The sequence below is a fragment of the Haliaeetus albicilla genome, chromosome 1 (assembly GCF_947461875.1).
Source record: "Haliaeetus albicilla chromosome 1, bHalAlb1.1, whole genome shotgun sequence".
Lineage (NCBI taxonomy): Eukaryota > Metazoa > Chordata > Aves > Accipitriformes > Accipitridae > Haliaeetus > Haliaeetus albicilla.
In genome coordinates this window covers 64,523,281-64,540,370 of record NC_091483.1, presented here as the reverse complement: position 1 = coordinate 64,540,370, position 17,090 = coordinate 64,523,281, and the positions used below count along the sequence as shown (strand labels likewise).

The 17,090-nt window shown below is 36.8% G+C and overlaps 1 protein-coding gene across 3 annotated transcripts in view; it reads left to right on the top strand.

Annotated features, from left to right (window-relative positions):
- STIM2 (stromal interaction molecule 2) overlaps nt 1-16,160 on the top strand; it is a 77,914-nt gene extending 61,754 nt beyond the window's left edge. The window contains exons 6-13 of one of the 3 annotated variants that reach the window (XM_069792247.1): nt 831-1,008; nt 1,924-2,101; nt 2,715-2,882; nt 3,091-3,191; nt 3,428-3,666; nt 7,306-7,507; nt 7,783-7,931; nt 8,320-8,593. In XM_069792247.1, the coding sequence (XP_069648348.1) occupies nt 831-1,008; nt 1,924-2,101; nt 2,715-2,882; nt 3,091-3,191; nt 3,428-3,666; nt 7,306-7,507; nt 7,783-7,931; nt 8,320-8,357 (1,253 nt within the window). In that variant the 3' untranslated portion in view covers nt 8,358-8,593. Of the gene's footprint in view, nt 1-830; nt 1,009-1,923; nt 2,102-2,714; nt 2,883-3,090; nt 3,192-3,427; nt 3,667-7,305; nt 7,508-7,782; nt 7,932-8,319 lie in introns of all 3 variants that reach the window. The other 2 variants (XM_069792237.1, XM_069792256.1) reach the window with 2 other exon arrangements.
- The last annotated feature ends 930 nt before the right edge of the window (nt 16,161-17,090 follow it).

Here is a 17,090-nt window from a genome sequence, read left to right as displayed (position 1 = left end):
GTCTGCATGCTTGCTTGTACACAGTTAAAGATCTGTTGCATGTTGGATATTCCTGAACTACAAGGCCCTTTCAGAGCTTGGTGGTCATTTTGGAGAGTAGTAAATGGCTTTGTGAAAGTCAGGCCAGATTTGAGCTGGCCTGACTGAGTTGAGTTAGCCTGACAGAACTGAGCTGGAATTTTTAGGGGGAAAAAAAAAGTGCTTTTTGTTTGTATTATACCTTTAATGCTAGCAGAAACTATCTTTTGAAAGTTTGTTTTAGAAAGGAGCAAGTGGCTATAAAAGTTGTACTAACAAAGAACTGTATGTGAATCTTGGATATGATACTTTGACAATCCAGCTTTTGCTTTTACAAAGTACTGCTATTAGCTAGTTACCCTTTTAAAATCTACTTTATTTTGTACAAGTGTATTTTTAACTCGGCATAGGGTATTCCAGAGGGTGCAGACTGGGGAGAACTTAAACATAACTGAAGTTCCTACTGGCCTGATAAAGTGTAATTGGGGAAGCCCTCTCAACTCATTTAAAGAAAGATAAAGACTATGTACTGTAAAAGCTTAGTAAGCTTTCCTCAATCTAATGTATGTTTTAGTATAGATTAAGTAGGTTGTATTAGTGCAGAGTTGCTTATGTTGTATGGAGAATGCTCTGGGATCCATCTGAAAGGTTGAAAGGTATTTGTTGGAGATGGTTTGAGATAAATGAGATGGAATTCTGTTTAGCATCAGGTTCTGTCACCTTTTAGGCTGTGGGGGTGAAAAAAAAACCAAGTCCATACTCTGTTGTCTGTATCAGTGAACTAGTTAATGATAGTGTTATTCTCTGCGCAGGTCCCCCTCACAACTGGATGAAGGATTTTATATTAACAGTCTCTATAGTTATTGGTTTTGGAGGCTGCTGGTTTGCATATACACAGAACAGAACCTCAAGAGAACATATCACAAAAATGATGAAGGACTTGGAAAGTCTCCAAACAGCAGAGCAAAGTCTTCTTGACTTGCAGGAAAGGTATAAAAACAAAAAAAGTTAATGTTTAGTTGTCCTTTTGTTTTGAGGTTAAATACAAATGCAGATCCTTTACAGTCATAAATTATTTGCATTAAGCTGCCTTCGGATTTTGTTCATTTTGCATAGACATTGTCATTTCAGTGATGATGAGTTTTGGGGTAGAAATTGCTCCCGGATATTTTAGCAGGCAATACGAACTTGGGGATGAAGGTAGAGAATAGAGGTTCAACCTTCTTTACCTACAGATTTAGAAGTATTTACTGTTATTTTCATATAATTACAGTTTACTTTGGAATACTTACATACATGGAAATGAGACTATTTCTCCTGTTTTTAAGCTCTCAAGATTGAGACAGACCTGGACTGATTACTTTCTGTTGCTTATTTAACAGTGTGAGAGTTGATGGTCTTCTCTGGTGCACCTGTAACTCAGTTGTCTATAAAGACTTGTACTTTGATCTTACTACACCTTTAATGAAGGTTCACATAAAAGTTTGCATATTTTGTCTGATGTGGACATCACGTTGTGTGATGTAATTGCTGCTGATTAATGAAGCTTGCACAGTCTTTATCATCACAGAATGGTTAAGGTTAGAAGGGGCTTCTGGAGGTCGTCTTGTCCAGCCTCACCTGCTCAAGCAGGATCAGTTAGGACAGGTTGCCCAGTACCATGTCCAGGTGACTTCTGAATATGTCCAAGGATGGAGACTCTACCACTTCCCTGGGCAACCTGTGCCAGTGCTTTGTCACCCTCACGGTGAAAAAAGTGTTTCGTGATGTTCAGATGGAACCTGTTGTTTTGGTTTGTGCCCACTGCCTCTTGCCCTGTTGCTGGACACACTTTCTTCTCCTGAGGGCTGCAACTTTTAACAAATATGCTGTGTATTTTTCTCATATTTTTTTTCAATTGTGAAGGCTTGAGAAGGCACAAGAAGAGAATAGAAATGTTGCAGTGGAAAAGCAAAATCTAGAGCGCAAAATGATGGATGAGATTAATGACGCAAAACGGGAAGCTCATCGCCTAAGGGAGTTGAGGGAGGGAGCTGAATGTGAGCTCAGCAGGCTCAAATATGCAGAGGAAGAGCTAGTACAGGTATCTGCAAACTGTTTATAATTTTAGTGTTGACTTTAAATTGGTCCTGGTTTTATTAGATCCTTAGGAGTGTTTAAAGCAGAATTTCTCTAATGCTAGATTTTAATGGAAAAAAGAATTCTAAGAGCACTTAATGATTGTCTGTTAACCATGCCATTATCTAGTAAAATAATCCTGAAACTATAAAAAAAATTATGCTTTGTATATTAGCTCATCATAATGTTGTTGGATTCATGGAACAAAATATATACAAAAAGCCTTTTTTTCTCTCTTGTTATCAGATGAGAGATAGCAGCTTTGTCTCTTGTGAGTAGCAATAGGTTGGATTTATTGTACTAAATAAAAATACTGTCTTACAAAAATATTTAAGCTTCAAGTTAGGGACTATATATCATAGGAGAAAAAAATCTGAGTATAATATAGTATATGGAAATTCGTATGCTGTATTTCATAAGTGCCAGATCTGCCTTCCTAACAGCAATTGGCACACACCAAAGCTCTGTAAAGCCTTAGTGTGTTGCTGTGGGGTATAAAGGTGCTTATATTTCACTTTCTTCTGCTGTCAGTTCTAATGATACTCTTGGTGACACTTTTATTTCTTCTTGATTGCTAGGTTCGCATGGCTTTAAAAAAGGCTGAGAAGGAGTTCGAGCTGAGAAGTAATTGGTCTGTTCCCGAAGCTTTGCAAAAGTGGCTTCAGTTAACACATGAAGTTGAAGTACAGTATTACAATATCAAAAGACAGCATGCAGAAATGCAATTAGCAATCGCCAAAGATGAGGTAATAACTCTTACTCTTCAGCTACTTAAAGACCTTCCTGATCTGTTGCTAGATATATGAAATAGTAAATACAAATTATTCAGATAAGCATTTGAATTTTTTTTTCCTCTGAGTTGTTGTTTGCTACCTGTCAATATTGCTAATGTTTTGTCACCTGTGTTAAGTATATATCCTAGTTTTATGCATTTCATTTTATCTTGCTTTTTAGGCAGAAAAGATAAAAAAGAAGAGAAGCACTGTATTTGGAACATTACATGTTGCACACAGCTCCTCCCTAGATGAAGTGGACCATAAAATCCTTGAAGCAAAGTAAGAGTTATTACCAGGATGTGTATTCATTTGTGATTATTAATTCCTGGAACAATGGAATTTTTAGTATCTTAAGTGTTTTTGCACTTTTAAATAAAACAGTTTAAAAGATATTAAAGTACAAATATTTGGACAGTCCTCATGGATCTTCTGGTGTGCTGGAATGACTGCACTTGTGTTGCTTTGCTGTATCATTAAGAACAGTGTATGTAATTTTAATGTGTGCTTTTCTTCAGGAAAGCACTCTCTGAGTTGACAACGTGTTTGCGAGAGCGTCTTTATCGATGGCAACAGATTGAGAAGATTTGCGGTTTTCAAATAGCACACAATTCTGGGCTACCAAGCTTGACCTCCTCTCTCTACTCTGATCACAGCTGGGTAGTTATGCCTCGAGTTTCCATTCCTCCTTACCCAATTGCAGGGGGAGTTGATGACTTAGATGAAGATACTCCTCCAATAGTTTCACAGTTTCATGGTAAGTGGTGAGCTCAGTAAAAAGAAAGGGGAAAAGTTGTGGAGGCATGGGATTTTAAAGTCAGGTGGGAGAAGAGTGCTGAAATCAAACAGGATTGGATCAAAGTCAAAAGGACAAAAGTTCTATCTAGCATTTCAGGTGCATTTTTTGGGACTTGCATAAACTGAAAACTGGGTTTTGCAATAGAGATAACATGAAGAAAAAGCCTTTATTCCATTTCAATGGGGGAGTGGGGGGCAAATCCAGCTGAGGTTTTGAAAGTCTGCTTGTCATGCTTGGATTGCCACTTAGACAAAAATTTATAATGAGTAATGCTGAATTTCTGTTAGCCCATTTATTCTTTCAGATGGAAGGGATGGAGTTAGTCTAGGGTCCCTTGAGCTGCTAGGAAGATCACACCCTTTGAGAGGCTGCATGCTACATAGCTTTTCAAACATTCTTTAGTGGCTGGAACAAAATCATGTTGTTGTCCAAGGGAAGCTTTCAGGCAGAATGTTTGTGTTTGGGTACAGTGGGTTGTTTGAGTGTGAGGCAGAGAGGCCAAGTGCTGGAGGGAGGGAAATCCAGCTTTGGTTAAACTATGATCAAAAGATACACACTGGGGATTCAGACCACCCTCATATCTTGAGTCATTGTGTCAGTATAAGAGCCTGTTTCGTGGAAGTTGTGATTAACTGGACTCTAGAGGCAAATCAAAAAGATGAGCTCCCATGTAGCTATTTAAACAAGCAATAACAAGCTGAGGAATGAGTAGGGAAGAAAACTTTGTCATATATGTACATTTTTCTTCCAGAGCTGGGATTCTTAGAAGAAATTAGAACTGTATTTTTAAACAGCACAAGGAGAATGGTCACCACTTTGCTGGCTTCATTTAGTGTGCCTTGGGCACACGTTTTTCTTCTGAATGTACCAACCTTTTCTCTACAGGCCACATTGAAAAGTTCATTAATCCCCTTGCAACACTACTTACTGCAAGTTCTGATCACTTTTAAAGAATAGTGTCTCTCTAGTTGTCTTCACTGTGAAGGCTTTGATTTAAACCTTAGCAACAAATTTCTTGGATGGCCCAGTAAAATGTGGATGCCTAGAGTTAAACTTCCAAGTCTGTATGGAGAAACCTGTGGTCTGATTTAAAAATGAAGAGCTCCATTTATTAGCACAACTTTCCAGATTGTCTAAAATGACAAAACACTTGGATATGTATATAAGACTTCAGACTTTTTTTTTTTAGCCACTCTTCTCATTCAGGTCTTGCATAGAAATGAAGCCAGAGAGCAAAGTGCAGCTGGTTCAGAGGAAGTAAAATTAGAGAAGGGCTTGTACAGTTTGTAAGAGCATACTTAATTGAAACTTTACTGTATGTTTTTGCAATTATGGTTTAATTATTTTGTTAGAGTTCAGTTCATTTGGAAGTATTTAGCTAATGGATGTTGTCTCAGTGGTGAGTTATCTGAATCTTAGTAACGTTACAAAAACTTTAAGTGTATTTTTCTGAATTTTGGGAAGGCATGAGAGCCTGATTTTGTTAAAGTGATCACATAGCTTCTCCTTTATTTACTAGCTTTTAAAATTTCTACTTGGTAAAAAAAACCTGGAAATGCTTTGGCATGGGGAAGGAGAGGGAAAATATGCTAAATGATCTGTTGTTGAAACCAGTTCAGGAGTCAAATTATTGTAGGTTAGTTTGATAACTGCTACATTATTCCCAACTTTTAGACAAAAATGACAAATGCACACGAGGAAGGAGAAGCAAAATGGCTTGTGTCATGAGGCTTCAGGCAAAATGCAGTGTGCAGAAGCAAAACGCAGTGTGCAGACAGGTCAGTTATGAGCAAGACTGTTTCAGTCTTTGGACCTATACTGAACTACCTGGGCTGTTACCTTGCCCCAGCAACCTTTGATCTTTTAAGATTGACAAAATTTGAAGTCTGCCAGACAGGCTTCTTTGTGCCGCAGCAGTTGGGATGATAGGCTAAAATGGTGTGAAGTAATAGATCTGTTTAATCAATTCTGAGCTGAAGAACAAAAGGTGATAAAGAAGTAGAGGTATGAGACTGGAACAAAGTCATTACAAGAAGGTGATAGTGAAACTTCTACTTTTCCACTGACTGGTTAGGATTCAGCTGATTTTTAGTGAGTTTCATTTGTACTAGAAAATTCTAGATGTTAAATTGTCATAGCTGAATCCTTCATAATCCTGTGTATATACACTTACAAGGAACTAAAATGCTTGTAACTTCTCTCAAAATTCACTGATGGTGCAATCCTGTTCTTTTTTTACACTAGTGAGTAGGATGGCATCTGATTTACCTGTACACATAGTACAAATTTGCTAAAGGGATTCTTATTCTCTTATCTCAGTTCACATTTACTTTTTTAGGAATATTTTTGTAATGACACTAGCTTATTTTTGAGCTGCCAACACCTCCTTTCAGGTCAGTAGGGAGTTAATCAAAAGTAAAACCAAAAGTTTGAGTTACATGACAACTGTCATGTTGGAACTTGTAAACCTTTCTTTTCTGCTCAGCCTGGTAGGAAACAAAGTCTTAAGTGTTGGGGAAGGTGCAGCTACTTGCTCTTTTGTGAAAGTTGTGATTTCTTGCACTAAAAGCAGAATGACAACTCAACCTTTTCTGAGATTCCGGGAAGGGAAACTGTAATTTACCTGATGCTAAACTGGCATCTCAAAAAACAAAATGCATTTTGTCAGGCTAGACATCCTTGTCTACAAAAATAATTGAATTTTTTTAGTGTGTTGTGTTTGGTAAACATTTTGAACATCAGTAAGGGTATGGTCTGTCTTGCCTAAGCAGTGATATATTCTGTGGGGCAGTTTGAGGAGGGGTATGAGAAATCCTGAGGCTCATAACAGCTAGCCTGAAAACAGGTCTGTAGATGTATTTCCATAGAAGTATTGCTGCCTAATCATCTTTTGAAGGAGGAATTGGATTAGGAACATTTCAGTTTGTTACTTCCTGTTAGACACTTCCCTGGTCAAGTCTTGTGTTGCTGTCTCCACCCATTCTTAGTATTTTTGTTTCTGGAAATTCATAGTTAGCCTGGCAAAAGAATGTGTTATCAAATAGGAAATTCTTGAGCTTAAAATGAGGTTCTATTATATATTTTCTGCATGTTATATAAATGAAATTGGTCTTCTCTGTGTAATGTAACTTTCAAATAATGCAGTGTATCTCAGTTGGCTTTTTGGTTAGGTAGACCTACATTGCAAAACTTCTACATATTCTTTTAAGCTCCGAATCTCCACACAAGTAAAATACAGGATATTGTGTAACATACTAATTTCAGCACTGCTATTTTTAGTTTATAAAGGGTTGGGAGTTTCAGTAGAATCTTTCTCTTTGTTCTCAAGAGAGCATAGCGAGCCAGAGCTTTGGTGCACATCGAGTAATATTTGGCCCGCACAAAACTGCTGCAGTTGCATTTTGGTTAGCTGCTTCATCTAACTGTAGGATGTATAAAGTGATGCCAGTCTTTCTTCCCCCTAAACAGTCAAGCAATGTCAAAGCTGTTTAAGAATCACTGTAGCTGAAGCAGATACCTGCTATTTAGTCTTCAGAGTAGATATTGTTAACATCAACGTCACTTGGAGAGTTTTGGTTTTCTTTTTCTTTGCCTCAGGGTCGATTGTAAAACCTCCCAGCACACTGGCAAGAAGCAGTAGCTTGTGTCGATCGAGACGCAATGTTGTGCCATCATCTCCACAGTCTCAGCATGCTTTGCACTCCCCTGACCCTGACATCCTTTCTGTGTCGAGCTGCCCAGCTCTTTATCGAACTGAAGAGGAGGAGGAAGCCATTTACTTCTCTGCTGATAAACAATGGTACGGAGATTAGCAAACAGCACTTGGAACTCTGATAGGATTATTTGAGACTAACAGTTTAGAATTAGAGGTTGAACCAAGCCAAAAGTTAAAGTAATCTGTAGGATAACATAAATTAATATAGTCCACATGGAACAGAGAGAGTTCTTGTCTGGTATGTGTATGTAAATAGCTAGCATGTCATATACAGTTAAGTAATGTTACAGTCCAGGGTGCACTGAACTAACCCTGATTCTCCATTACAATATGTTACTGGCTTTTACATCTGAAACTAGGATCAAAAGCAATGTCAGCTACTGGGCGAAGAGAAGATGGATGGTAACACAATTCTTACAGCATGTTGAGCGTGTACCTACTCTTGTTACATGGCCTCATAGGAAAAGGTTAAATTCCTTTTGGAAGGAGCAAATGAGCTTGTTGAAAGGTAGGGACACTTGTCCTGAAGAAACTTTTTGTATATGATAGGCTTAAATTTCCTTCTTTCATTTCATAACTTTTCTGACTTCACGTGCCAGAAAGATAGTTTTTGTTCTTTGAAGTGAGATACAAATGACTGATTCTGGGCAGATGCTGCTGCTGCCCACAAAAACCAAGATTGCACAGACTAATTATCTTAAGTTTAGATAATAAAATGATGTCCTGCAAGTTGTAACTTAATGTTTAACTTAATGTTTTTTGTTAATTAACTACTAAGGAAAAGTGTGGGTGGTGCTTTTAGACTAATGCTATTGATTCTAAATTAATTTCCTTTTTAACTCCATGAAGGAAATGGTAGTTTCATTATGTTTTCTCCTCTTTCTGCTCTGACTCAGGGAAGTACAGGAAACAGGTTCGGAATGTGACTCCTTAAATTCATCCACTGGAAGGAAGCAGTCTCCTCCAGCAAGTCTTGAGATGTACCAGACACTTTCTCCTCAGAAAGCATCCCCAGAAGAATTCTCACTGGAGGAATCATCTACAGGAGACTCCTCTTCTCTAACTGCAGATATTTCTAGGGGCTCTCCTGACTGTGTAGGCATGGCAGAAACTAAGAGCATGATCTTTAGTCCTGCAAGCAAAGTTTATAATGGAATCCTGGAGAAGTCCTGCAGCATGAACCAGCTTTCAACTGGGATCCTAGTCCCAAAGCCTCGGCACACCTCGTGTTCTTCAGCCAGCAGTGATAGTAAACCCAGCCATGAAGCTGCTTCTGTCCCTAGGATAAGTAGCATCCCACAGGACCTGTACCAAAATGGTGAAAAAAACAAAAAGCCATCGAAAATAAAAAGCTTCTTTAAGAAGAAGTGTAAGTGAGGTGGGCAGAAGAAACCTATAGTAATATTACAAGAACTCTATTTTTTAAATCTTTAGGAATGTAATTCCATTTGAGCATTCCAAACTGGATGCCCTAATGGAATGCTCTGTAGGTCAACTATATTTAACTGACTGTACTGTCAAAGGTCGTGCCAGCTGTCAATGAGAAATCATTAAAAAGTTCAGACAGTTTACATTCATTTCTGCCTATTTATTTCTTTTTTTTAGTTTGTCTTTTTTAGTGTTGTTTTTTTTTAATTTTGTTTTGTTGTTGTTTCCCCCCCCCCCCCCCCCCCCCCAATTTATTCATAAATCATTTTTAAGCCACTTTGGACTTCTAAGCTTTAATGGACTAGTAAGCCTTCCTGGGCTTGCCAAAGTTTCTTGTTTACCGGAGCATCTTCCTATCTTTCCGTAGAGCTAGGACATTTATCTACTGGACTTTAAGAAAAATAAAAGAAGTAGAACTAATTGAATTGCACTACTGTTTTACAGACTGGAAAAGTCTCTCTGCAAGTGAAACTGAAAGACTTGTATTTGACTGAGAAGATGAATCTTTTCACTTTTAGATCTTTTGGGGTTTTTAAGTAGAACTTAGGATTTCTAATTGACTTGATTTCTGGAAATGGAAATGCCATGCTTTTACTATGGGAAGCTTTGTTAGATGCATTTATTATTAGAATGGTTCAAGTCCTGCTGTAAAGATCATGTTTTTCCCAGGACTTTCACTGTGATTTTACTTCACTGCAGGCTGTATGACAAAAAAAAAAAAAAAAAAAAAAAAAAGGAAAAAACTAATTTAACAAGAGAAAAGGCTCTTGATTCCTTATGCAAGTGATGGATATGAAACTTGACTGAGGACTGAAAATATTCACCCTCTTAAAATGAGGAGGGGGGATAGTAGCTTTTGTTTACAGACTGACAGACAATGGACGTTTGGTTTGTGAAAGTTTGTACTGTGGTGAAGATAATAAATTGGAAACATTATTGTGCTTGGGAATGTTCCAATTTTAGCTGATGCTTGTTTCAGACACGTTTCAGAGGTCCTGTTAATCGAAAGCTGTTGTAGGCTACATTGCTTATGCTTACTGCTATGTATAAGTTATATTTTTTTGGATTAGCTATTAATGTCTTAATGTCCTCTTTTTGTAAGATTTCATACACTTTATTTTTGTATAGTTTGAAGATTTAGCTGTTCAGACATGTCTGAAGTAAATGGTATAATTTTATAATGCATACTGTTATACTAACTCATAATTTTAGATATAAAGGTAGATATAAAGGTGAGACTTGACATGCTTCAGATAAAAGCAATTTTTATGTTAAGCTTTTGCTTTTGTAGGGAGAGATGAAATTACTACGAGGTAACAAGGAAGCCTTCTTAGGGCAACAGTAGCTAGTTGTTCAAAAACATCTTTTTATTTATTTTAAACAGTTGGAGACAACCAATGTACTGCTTGAGCAACAGTGCCTTTTATTCAGTTTGTTTGAAAATATTAATACTGAGCAGGAATTTCTTTTGAGGTACATTCCAAAGAAATACTTCTTGCTCTGGTGAACACAAGCAATTTACCCAGTGATGACTAAATAGTTTCAGCTCTTCCACAGGGGTGTTCTAGTTGCCTCAGTAACAGGTGCCACTGCCAGGGACCTGTGATTAGGGACTCACTTCTTGCCAATATGTACATGCTGTACTGTATGAAAGAATTAAATCACTGACTGCCTGAATTTTTTTCTAGTAAGGAACCTTCAAAACCTGTAGGTAATTGAAATCAAGTGATACATGTATTTTCTATCATTTTCTATTTAGGTTCCACTGTACATAACCGATGTGTTAGTTCTGTCCTGAAGAAGTGGTGGTGATGTTAACAGAAGCATTTACTGTGGCTAGTGAAATGGTTAGAAGAGGAAGGTTAGAAAATGGGATGGAGACCTTACATGTGAAAGTACCTTAAAACTCCTGGTACATTGATTAATTCCTTAAGAGAACAGGAATCCAGAGTTTTGCTGTCTAACAAAGAATGAGTGTATGTCATCTATACAGAAAAGCATAGGAGGAATCCCCTGTTTGGTAAAGTTTGGAGAAGAGAAAAATTGGTCGAATAGAAAATAATGAGAATGTGATATTCCATTATTCTCTGAATCATCAGATTGAACAGCTATAGCTGCAAAAAAAAGTCATCACAAGGTAATGGTCTCTTTGAACAAAGATTGTACACTCTGTACATGGTAGACAAAAAAAGCAGTGATGCAGAAAGACTTGTGCCAGAGAACCACCTCAATGCTGAGCCTTCAGAGTTGTAGTTAAAAGCCTGATGAAGTACTTGAACATGTACAAAGGGAAAAAATACATAAAAGTAAGGAACTTATTTTGCCTCACAAACAGCATGGAGAAGACTGCTAACAGAAAATGTTCAGTTTTGATGTCTGCACTTGAGAAGGCAATAGCAATAATTGAGTTTAAAGTAAGATCTGGGGCTGGATAGTAGATCTTGCAGTGTGAGGTTTGAGGAACTCTGCTCTATCGTTACCAAAGAAGATGAAGCAGCATTTTGATACTGGAGAGTAAATATTTACACATGGAAAAAAATATCTGGTACTGAGAAGTGGGAGGACAGCACTTCTTAATCCTGGCATCAAAGTCAGGCAAGCTCAAATACTGAGAAGCCAAAACAGACTAAGTCAGTTTTCTGTAGTAAGTATAACTAAAAATTGAAATAGAGGTGATGTTGGACTCTTCATTGGCTGTGAGTTTAAGTGTTAAGTATCTTTTTAAAATACAAAATTTAACTGTCTTCTGGAAAAAAATGTTATGGTATTGTACAAACAAATCAGATGAGATTATCATAGTGATAGATTTTGGCTTCAAAATGGCAAATCTTTGGAGAACAGACTGCTCTTAATACTAAGTTTATCACCAGCTGTCCTGTAACCTTATAGCTGCTGCTTACTAAGTATTATAGAACTAAAAGCTTAAGTTAACATGATCAGAAGTGGTGAGTATTGTATGTTGGAGCACAAGGTGTACTTTCAAGTTCATGGAGTTGGTTTGGTTTTTTTGGTTTGGTTTTGTTTTGTTATTTTAATAGACCTCTTGCACATCTTCCCACCTGAATTTGTACACGATCTAAGTGACTTGCATTGCTCCTACTATGGCTACTGTAGAAATGCTCATCTTCAAACTGTTAGCATGCTTTTGCTAAGGTGTGTTGAGAGCGCTGACCCTCACTGGCAAACATAAAGTCCAGTCTTAATGTTGCAGTACCTGGCATATGTCAACATCTCAGAAATGAGACGATGTGCTTTAAAAGGTCCTCCATTTTTCTCCGTTTGCTTAATGGTGTAACTTGAACTGGCTGGCAGTCAGTGAGTCTAGCCAGCATTCCAACCACTAGGATTTCTGTAAGACATGTCAGTCATTCAAGACAATCATCTAGTGTCATCATCCTTAAATGGCTGAGGACTTCCTAAGCTCTGAACTCAGAATGGTTGTGATCAGAGGGTTGGGGTTTGGGGTTTTTTTTGAGCTTTTACAGCTAAAATCCATGTTCTATTTTAAATTCTCCAGTATTTCTCAGAAGATGAGGATCTTTGCTTGCTTAAATATTTTGTTAGAGTCCTTTGTCAGGAAAGCAGCCCCTTTGTGGAAGCTGCCTAAGAGGTTACCATTTAAGTCTTTCACCTGTAAAAGGAACAAGTGTCAAGTGTGTGGTTCTATATATAAATAAGAAGGAAAAAACCCCCAATTCTTCTAAAACTGAACAAACCCAAACCTTTCCACAATTCTTACTAAAGCTATGTGACACTTCTTTCTTAATAGCATAACAATTTTAGGAAAGGCATTTCTGGTTGCCATGGGGAATGCTTTTGACCAGCTTACACTGTCGACTTTGAGATTAAAACAGTTGATTCTTTTTCCCTGCTCAGTGATGGAATTTAAAATTGCTTATTGGCAGTTCTAGGCATATGTCAACTTTTCTTTCCCCACTTCACTGGTACCTAGGTAGCAGATTACCCACCACTTTCTGATGGGCAGTTTGCCAAAAGAGGGAAGATTCTCCATCATAGTCAAGGTAATAATGTTATAGTAAGAATACAGTTCCTCATTTGGAAGCCTTGAAGGTGGTAAAGCCAAGGATACTTGGCTTCAGTTTTCTTATGATATTTATGGATGCCAGCTTGAGTTAGGCATTAACTTATGACAGACTGAAAGCCTAAAAAGGTAAAATTAATTAGAAATTGAAGCTTTCAAGAGTTTGCCCTTTTGCTTCCCAATAAATGGGAAAACAGCATGCACAGGAGAGAGATGAGCTCTAATTAGCATTTCTCATACTACCAGCTTTTAGAGCTTCAGGATAGTTTCATTCCATTTCCAAGATATGTTGCTAGAGAGGGATTACTACCTTAATTTTATAATGCATGCAAAGAAGCATTTAGTTTTCATTTACTTACAAGCAGGGGAGAAGAATGTAAATAAACTGAATGCTTAATTTTGAAAAAAAAAAAAAAAAATTTTTTTTAAAGCCAAATAGAGGAATTACTGGTTCTTGGACCTCTATTATTTGCTTATATCCTTGTACAATATGTTAAGTAGGGTGAACACTGTTTTCTAATCTGTTCCAGTTGCACTGACTGAAGTGATGGATTACTATCTCATGTTTGAAACACTGCTTGCTCTGAGTTGCTGTAAGCATTTTAATCCTGGATATTGCATCTTCATTGAATAGTGGTTAAGTCTACTAAGGCTGTTTGATTCTTAAGTGCTGGTAAACTTTTCTACTAGTGACTAAACACAGATGTTGGTATAACCAATAACAAAAAAGGCTTTTGCCAGTAGAGTTTGACTGCCTGACAGCGTGTAAATGTTTAGGTAACCATTCTTTGAGGCTTCAGTAGCAGTTCAACAGTGTCATACATGTTTCCAATAGATAGCTTTGCCTTCCAGCCCTGTAGAGATGGAGCTGATCTGAAACTCCACTTAGTCCTGTCTTGCCTAAACAAAATGCACTGATTCATATAAATTGTAGCAATATTAACCTTTAAACTGTTACTCCCGTTGCTCTTGCATCTGACATTACTTAAGCAAGATGACAGTATTTATCTGTCCACTTCAGTCTTTCAGAAATAAAATGGATTTGTGTTACTTTTTTGTCCTCTACAACTTTGAAACTCAATTTTACCAGATTTTGTGTGTGTGTGGTGTATTTAATGCTTCACTGAAATGAAAGTGGGAAGGTTGGTCTCTGCTTAGGTGTTAAGGAAAGCACATTTGAGCAGGGTAAAAAAGAAATTCCTATGCTCATTGCAGAGGGTGAAGAAGAGTTCAGAGATATTTTATCTGCTCCGCAGTCAGAAGACTAAGGAATGCTTACAGCTTACATTGCTGGAAATGAGAGGTACATTCAGTCTCAAAAGTTTTTATATCAGTAACTCTTTATCCAAGAAAAAAACCTTTCTTCTTTAGATGTACTCTGAAGGGCATTACCTTCATATTCCTATTCAGTTTTTGGCCCAGCATTAAATTTAGTAGTTACAGCACTAACTTATATGATTGCCAGACCTCAGAGCAGTTTCATGTAGTGATTTCAGTAGCATGTCTTAAAGTCAATTTTGGCTTGATATGTGCTAAAGATATCTGAATTAAGACTTTCTCCTTTACATTCCTTTTATTTTAACTCAACTCAGTTCTTTGTGAACCCTCTACTGTTAAAAAAATAAACAGGTACTGATAGTTGATTCATGTTCATGTTTAGAATACAGTATTTTTTTTCAGCTGAGAATTACTAATAGATAAGTGGTAGATAGTTGCTTTTTAAAGACTAGATCATGGTTGGATATTGTAAAAACACTGCTGCACCTCAGTTGAAGTAGGTACATCATTGACTGGTGCAATTTGTGTATGAGCGGTAAAGTTATCCTTAAATTCTCCTTTGTTTTTTATTTGTATCTTAACTTGATGCTGCACAATTATTTTCAGACTTGAATTCATTTAAAATTAAGGTCAGTATGTCCAGCCCTATAAAAGTCAGTCTTCAGTTGTCAGCCATCAGTCCTTTGTTACTGAAACAAATTAAAATCTTGAATATTTGTACTAGCTTATTAGCTTGTTAGGTGGTAGAATGGGTTCCTGGAAGTCTTCAGGTGGAAAGCAGAGAACTTCTGAAGTCAACTATGTAACCTGTGTTCTTTATCATCTTTCAAAACCATCTCCCAATAAGATGGAGTCTCCCCAGGGGAATGTAGATGTACTTACTGCTCGGAACTTTGTAGTTAGTTATATTTGGCTATCTAATTCTAATAAGTTGCATGTGCGCTATGCTTGCTTGCTTTTCAATAGCTGACAAAAACTATAGGAGATCTTGGGGGTTTGTTTAAAAAAAATTGCTGTTTAAAAAAAAAAAAAAGACTGGCAAGAGAAATCAGAGAAATCTGTCAGTCTGTGAACTGAGTAGAACCAACAAAGATCCCAGCTTTTTGTCTAAAAATTGTTTAAATAGTTCTTAATTAAATGAATTGGGTAGCATGTGTATTTTCACATTGCTCTCCTCCAAGCAACAAAAATAATTAAAATACCCTACATTTCAGCAAGGCTATTTGGGAGATGTCTTGCCCTGTTTTTATTTTTAATTTAAGTAACACTGAATTGTAGTGAGTGTTCAGCATATTAATGCCTGACTTAAAAGATTAGCAGAAATTGAATGACTTGCATTGTTTTGTTTAATTACAGCTTTATAAAAATGTAGATACTTGCATAAAGCCTGTCATTGGATCTAGGTATGTTTCAATGACATAGCAAGAAGAGGACCAAGACAAGTAAATATGTGCACAATTTAAATCTTATTTAAGATGCTTTACTGTTCTGGGAAGAGATGTTGTTCTCCATGCAGATTCTGCTCTTCCTCTATTTGCTCTTAGCTCTGTTTCTTTTCATTAGTTGAACGAAAATAAGAAACAAAGCCCTCAGACTGACTAGTTTCTGTCTCTCTAATAAATACACACTGTACTTGGCTTTTAACCTCACCTACTGCATGTTGTTAATGCTGTACACAAATGCAGTTGGAGTATTTCTTTGATGTTGTACAGCATGGTGCATTTCATTCCCCTTTCTAGTTTATCTCCCATTAGCTATATATTGTTTTACAACTGGAAAAAACTGAGTTTTTGGGAATTGAGTCTGTTTGCATATAAAAATCTTTTTTTTTTTTCTGTGAGTCTTATGAGAAATGTCCTGCTTGGAGAGTCTCAGACAGTATTTTCTTGTGTTTATTCATGTTACTTTATTTTATAAGTGGATATTGATTTCTGATGTGTTGTTACACTTAATGTTGAATAAATCTGACTTCCATTTTGAAAAGTGAAACTGTGTTAGTGAAAATGTTATGTAATGTTAATTCATCTTAGACTGCTCCCAGGGTATATAAACTTTGGTTTTTATTTATTTATTTAACTTGAGATAAATTTTCTTCATTCTGCTTAGGATTCTGGCCAATATTTCTTTGCTTCATACTATTATTAAATCTTGACAGCAGTATTACTGGGAAGGGAAAGGTGGAGACAGTTTTGTTTGGCAGCTAGGGTGCTACAGTTAGGCTTGGAAATCCTGAGTCTTACGGCTTTTGCTTGAAAGAGCCTTTCTGAGTTTAAGTTGTTTCATATTTTGAAGATTTTTGGATTTTTTTTTTTTCTTCTGAACAAGGTGAAATGCCTTTCCAAATGACTGTTGGAATAATGCATAGCCTTGTGATTTTGAGCATAAGGATTAGTTTGAGAACCTGTGGCGCTCTACCAAAAAAAAAATCCTTGCTGTTGTTTAATATTCCTTTTAACTTGTAGCAACTCTGAGAAGGAAGAAGCACTATCTATACATCAAGAAGAGCTTTTTAAAAGTGGCTTCTCTTGTAACCAAAAGTCCCAGCTATGTGGAATTGATGAGATTGCAGTGAGATAAATGAGTGAGTGACTATACAGATGTGGACCATGGGATCAGTGTGAATCATGTTTAGAAAACTTACAGTGCAAAATAAATCAGTTTTTCCTGGATAAAAATAGGATATTGGTAATTCAACCCATATATAAATTATTTTCAATTGTGTAGCTGTCTAATAAGCCCTCTGCAGAGGAAATAACTTGGTGTGAGTTGTTTCACTTGAATTTGTCCTTAGTGTTCTTGATTAAACAGTGTTAACAGTTTATCAGTGGAAAAAACATACAGGCTGGTAAAGCCAAAATCAGCTCTGCATCTTCAGAAAGCTAAATACCTTTCTGTTGGGGACCTACTATTAATTTTTTC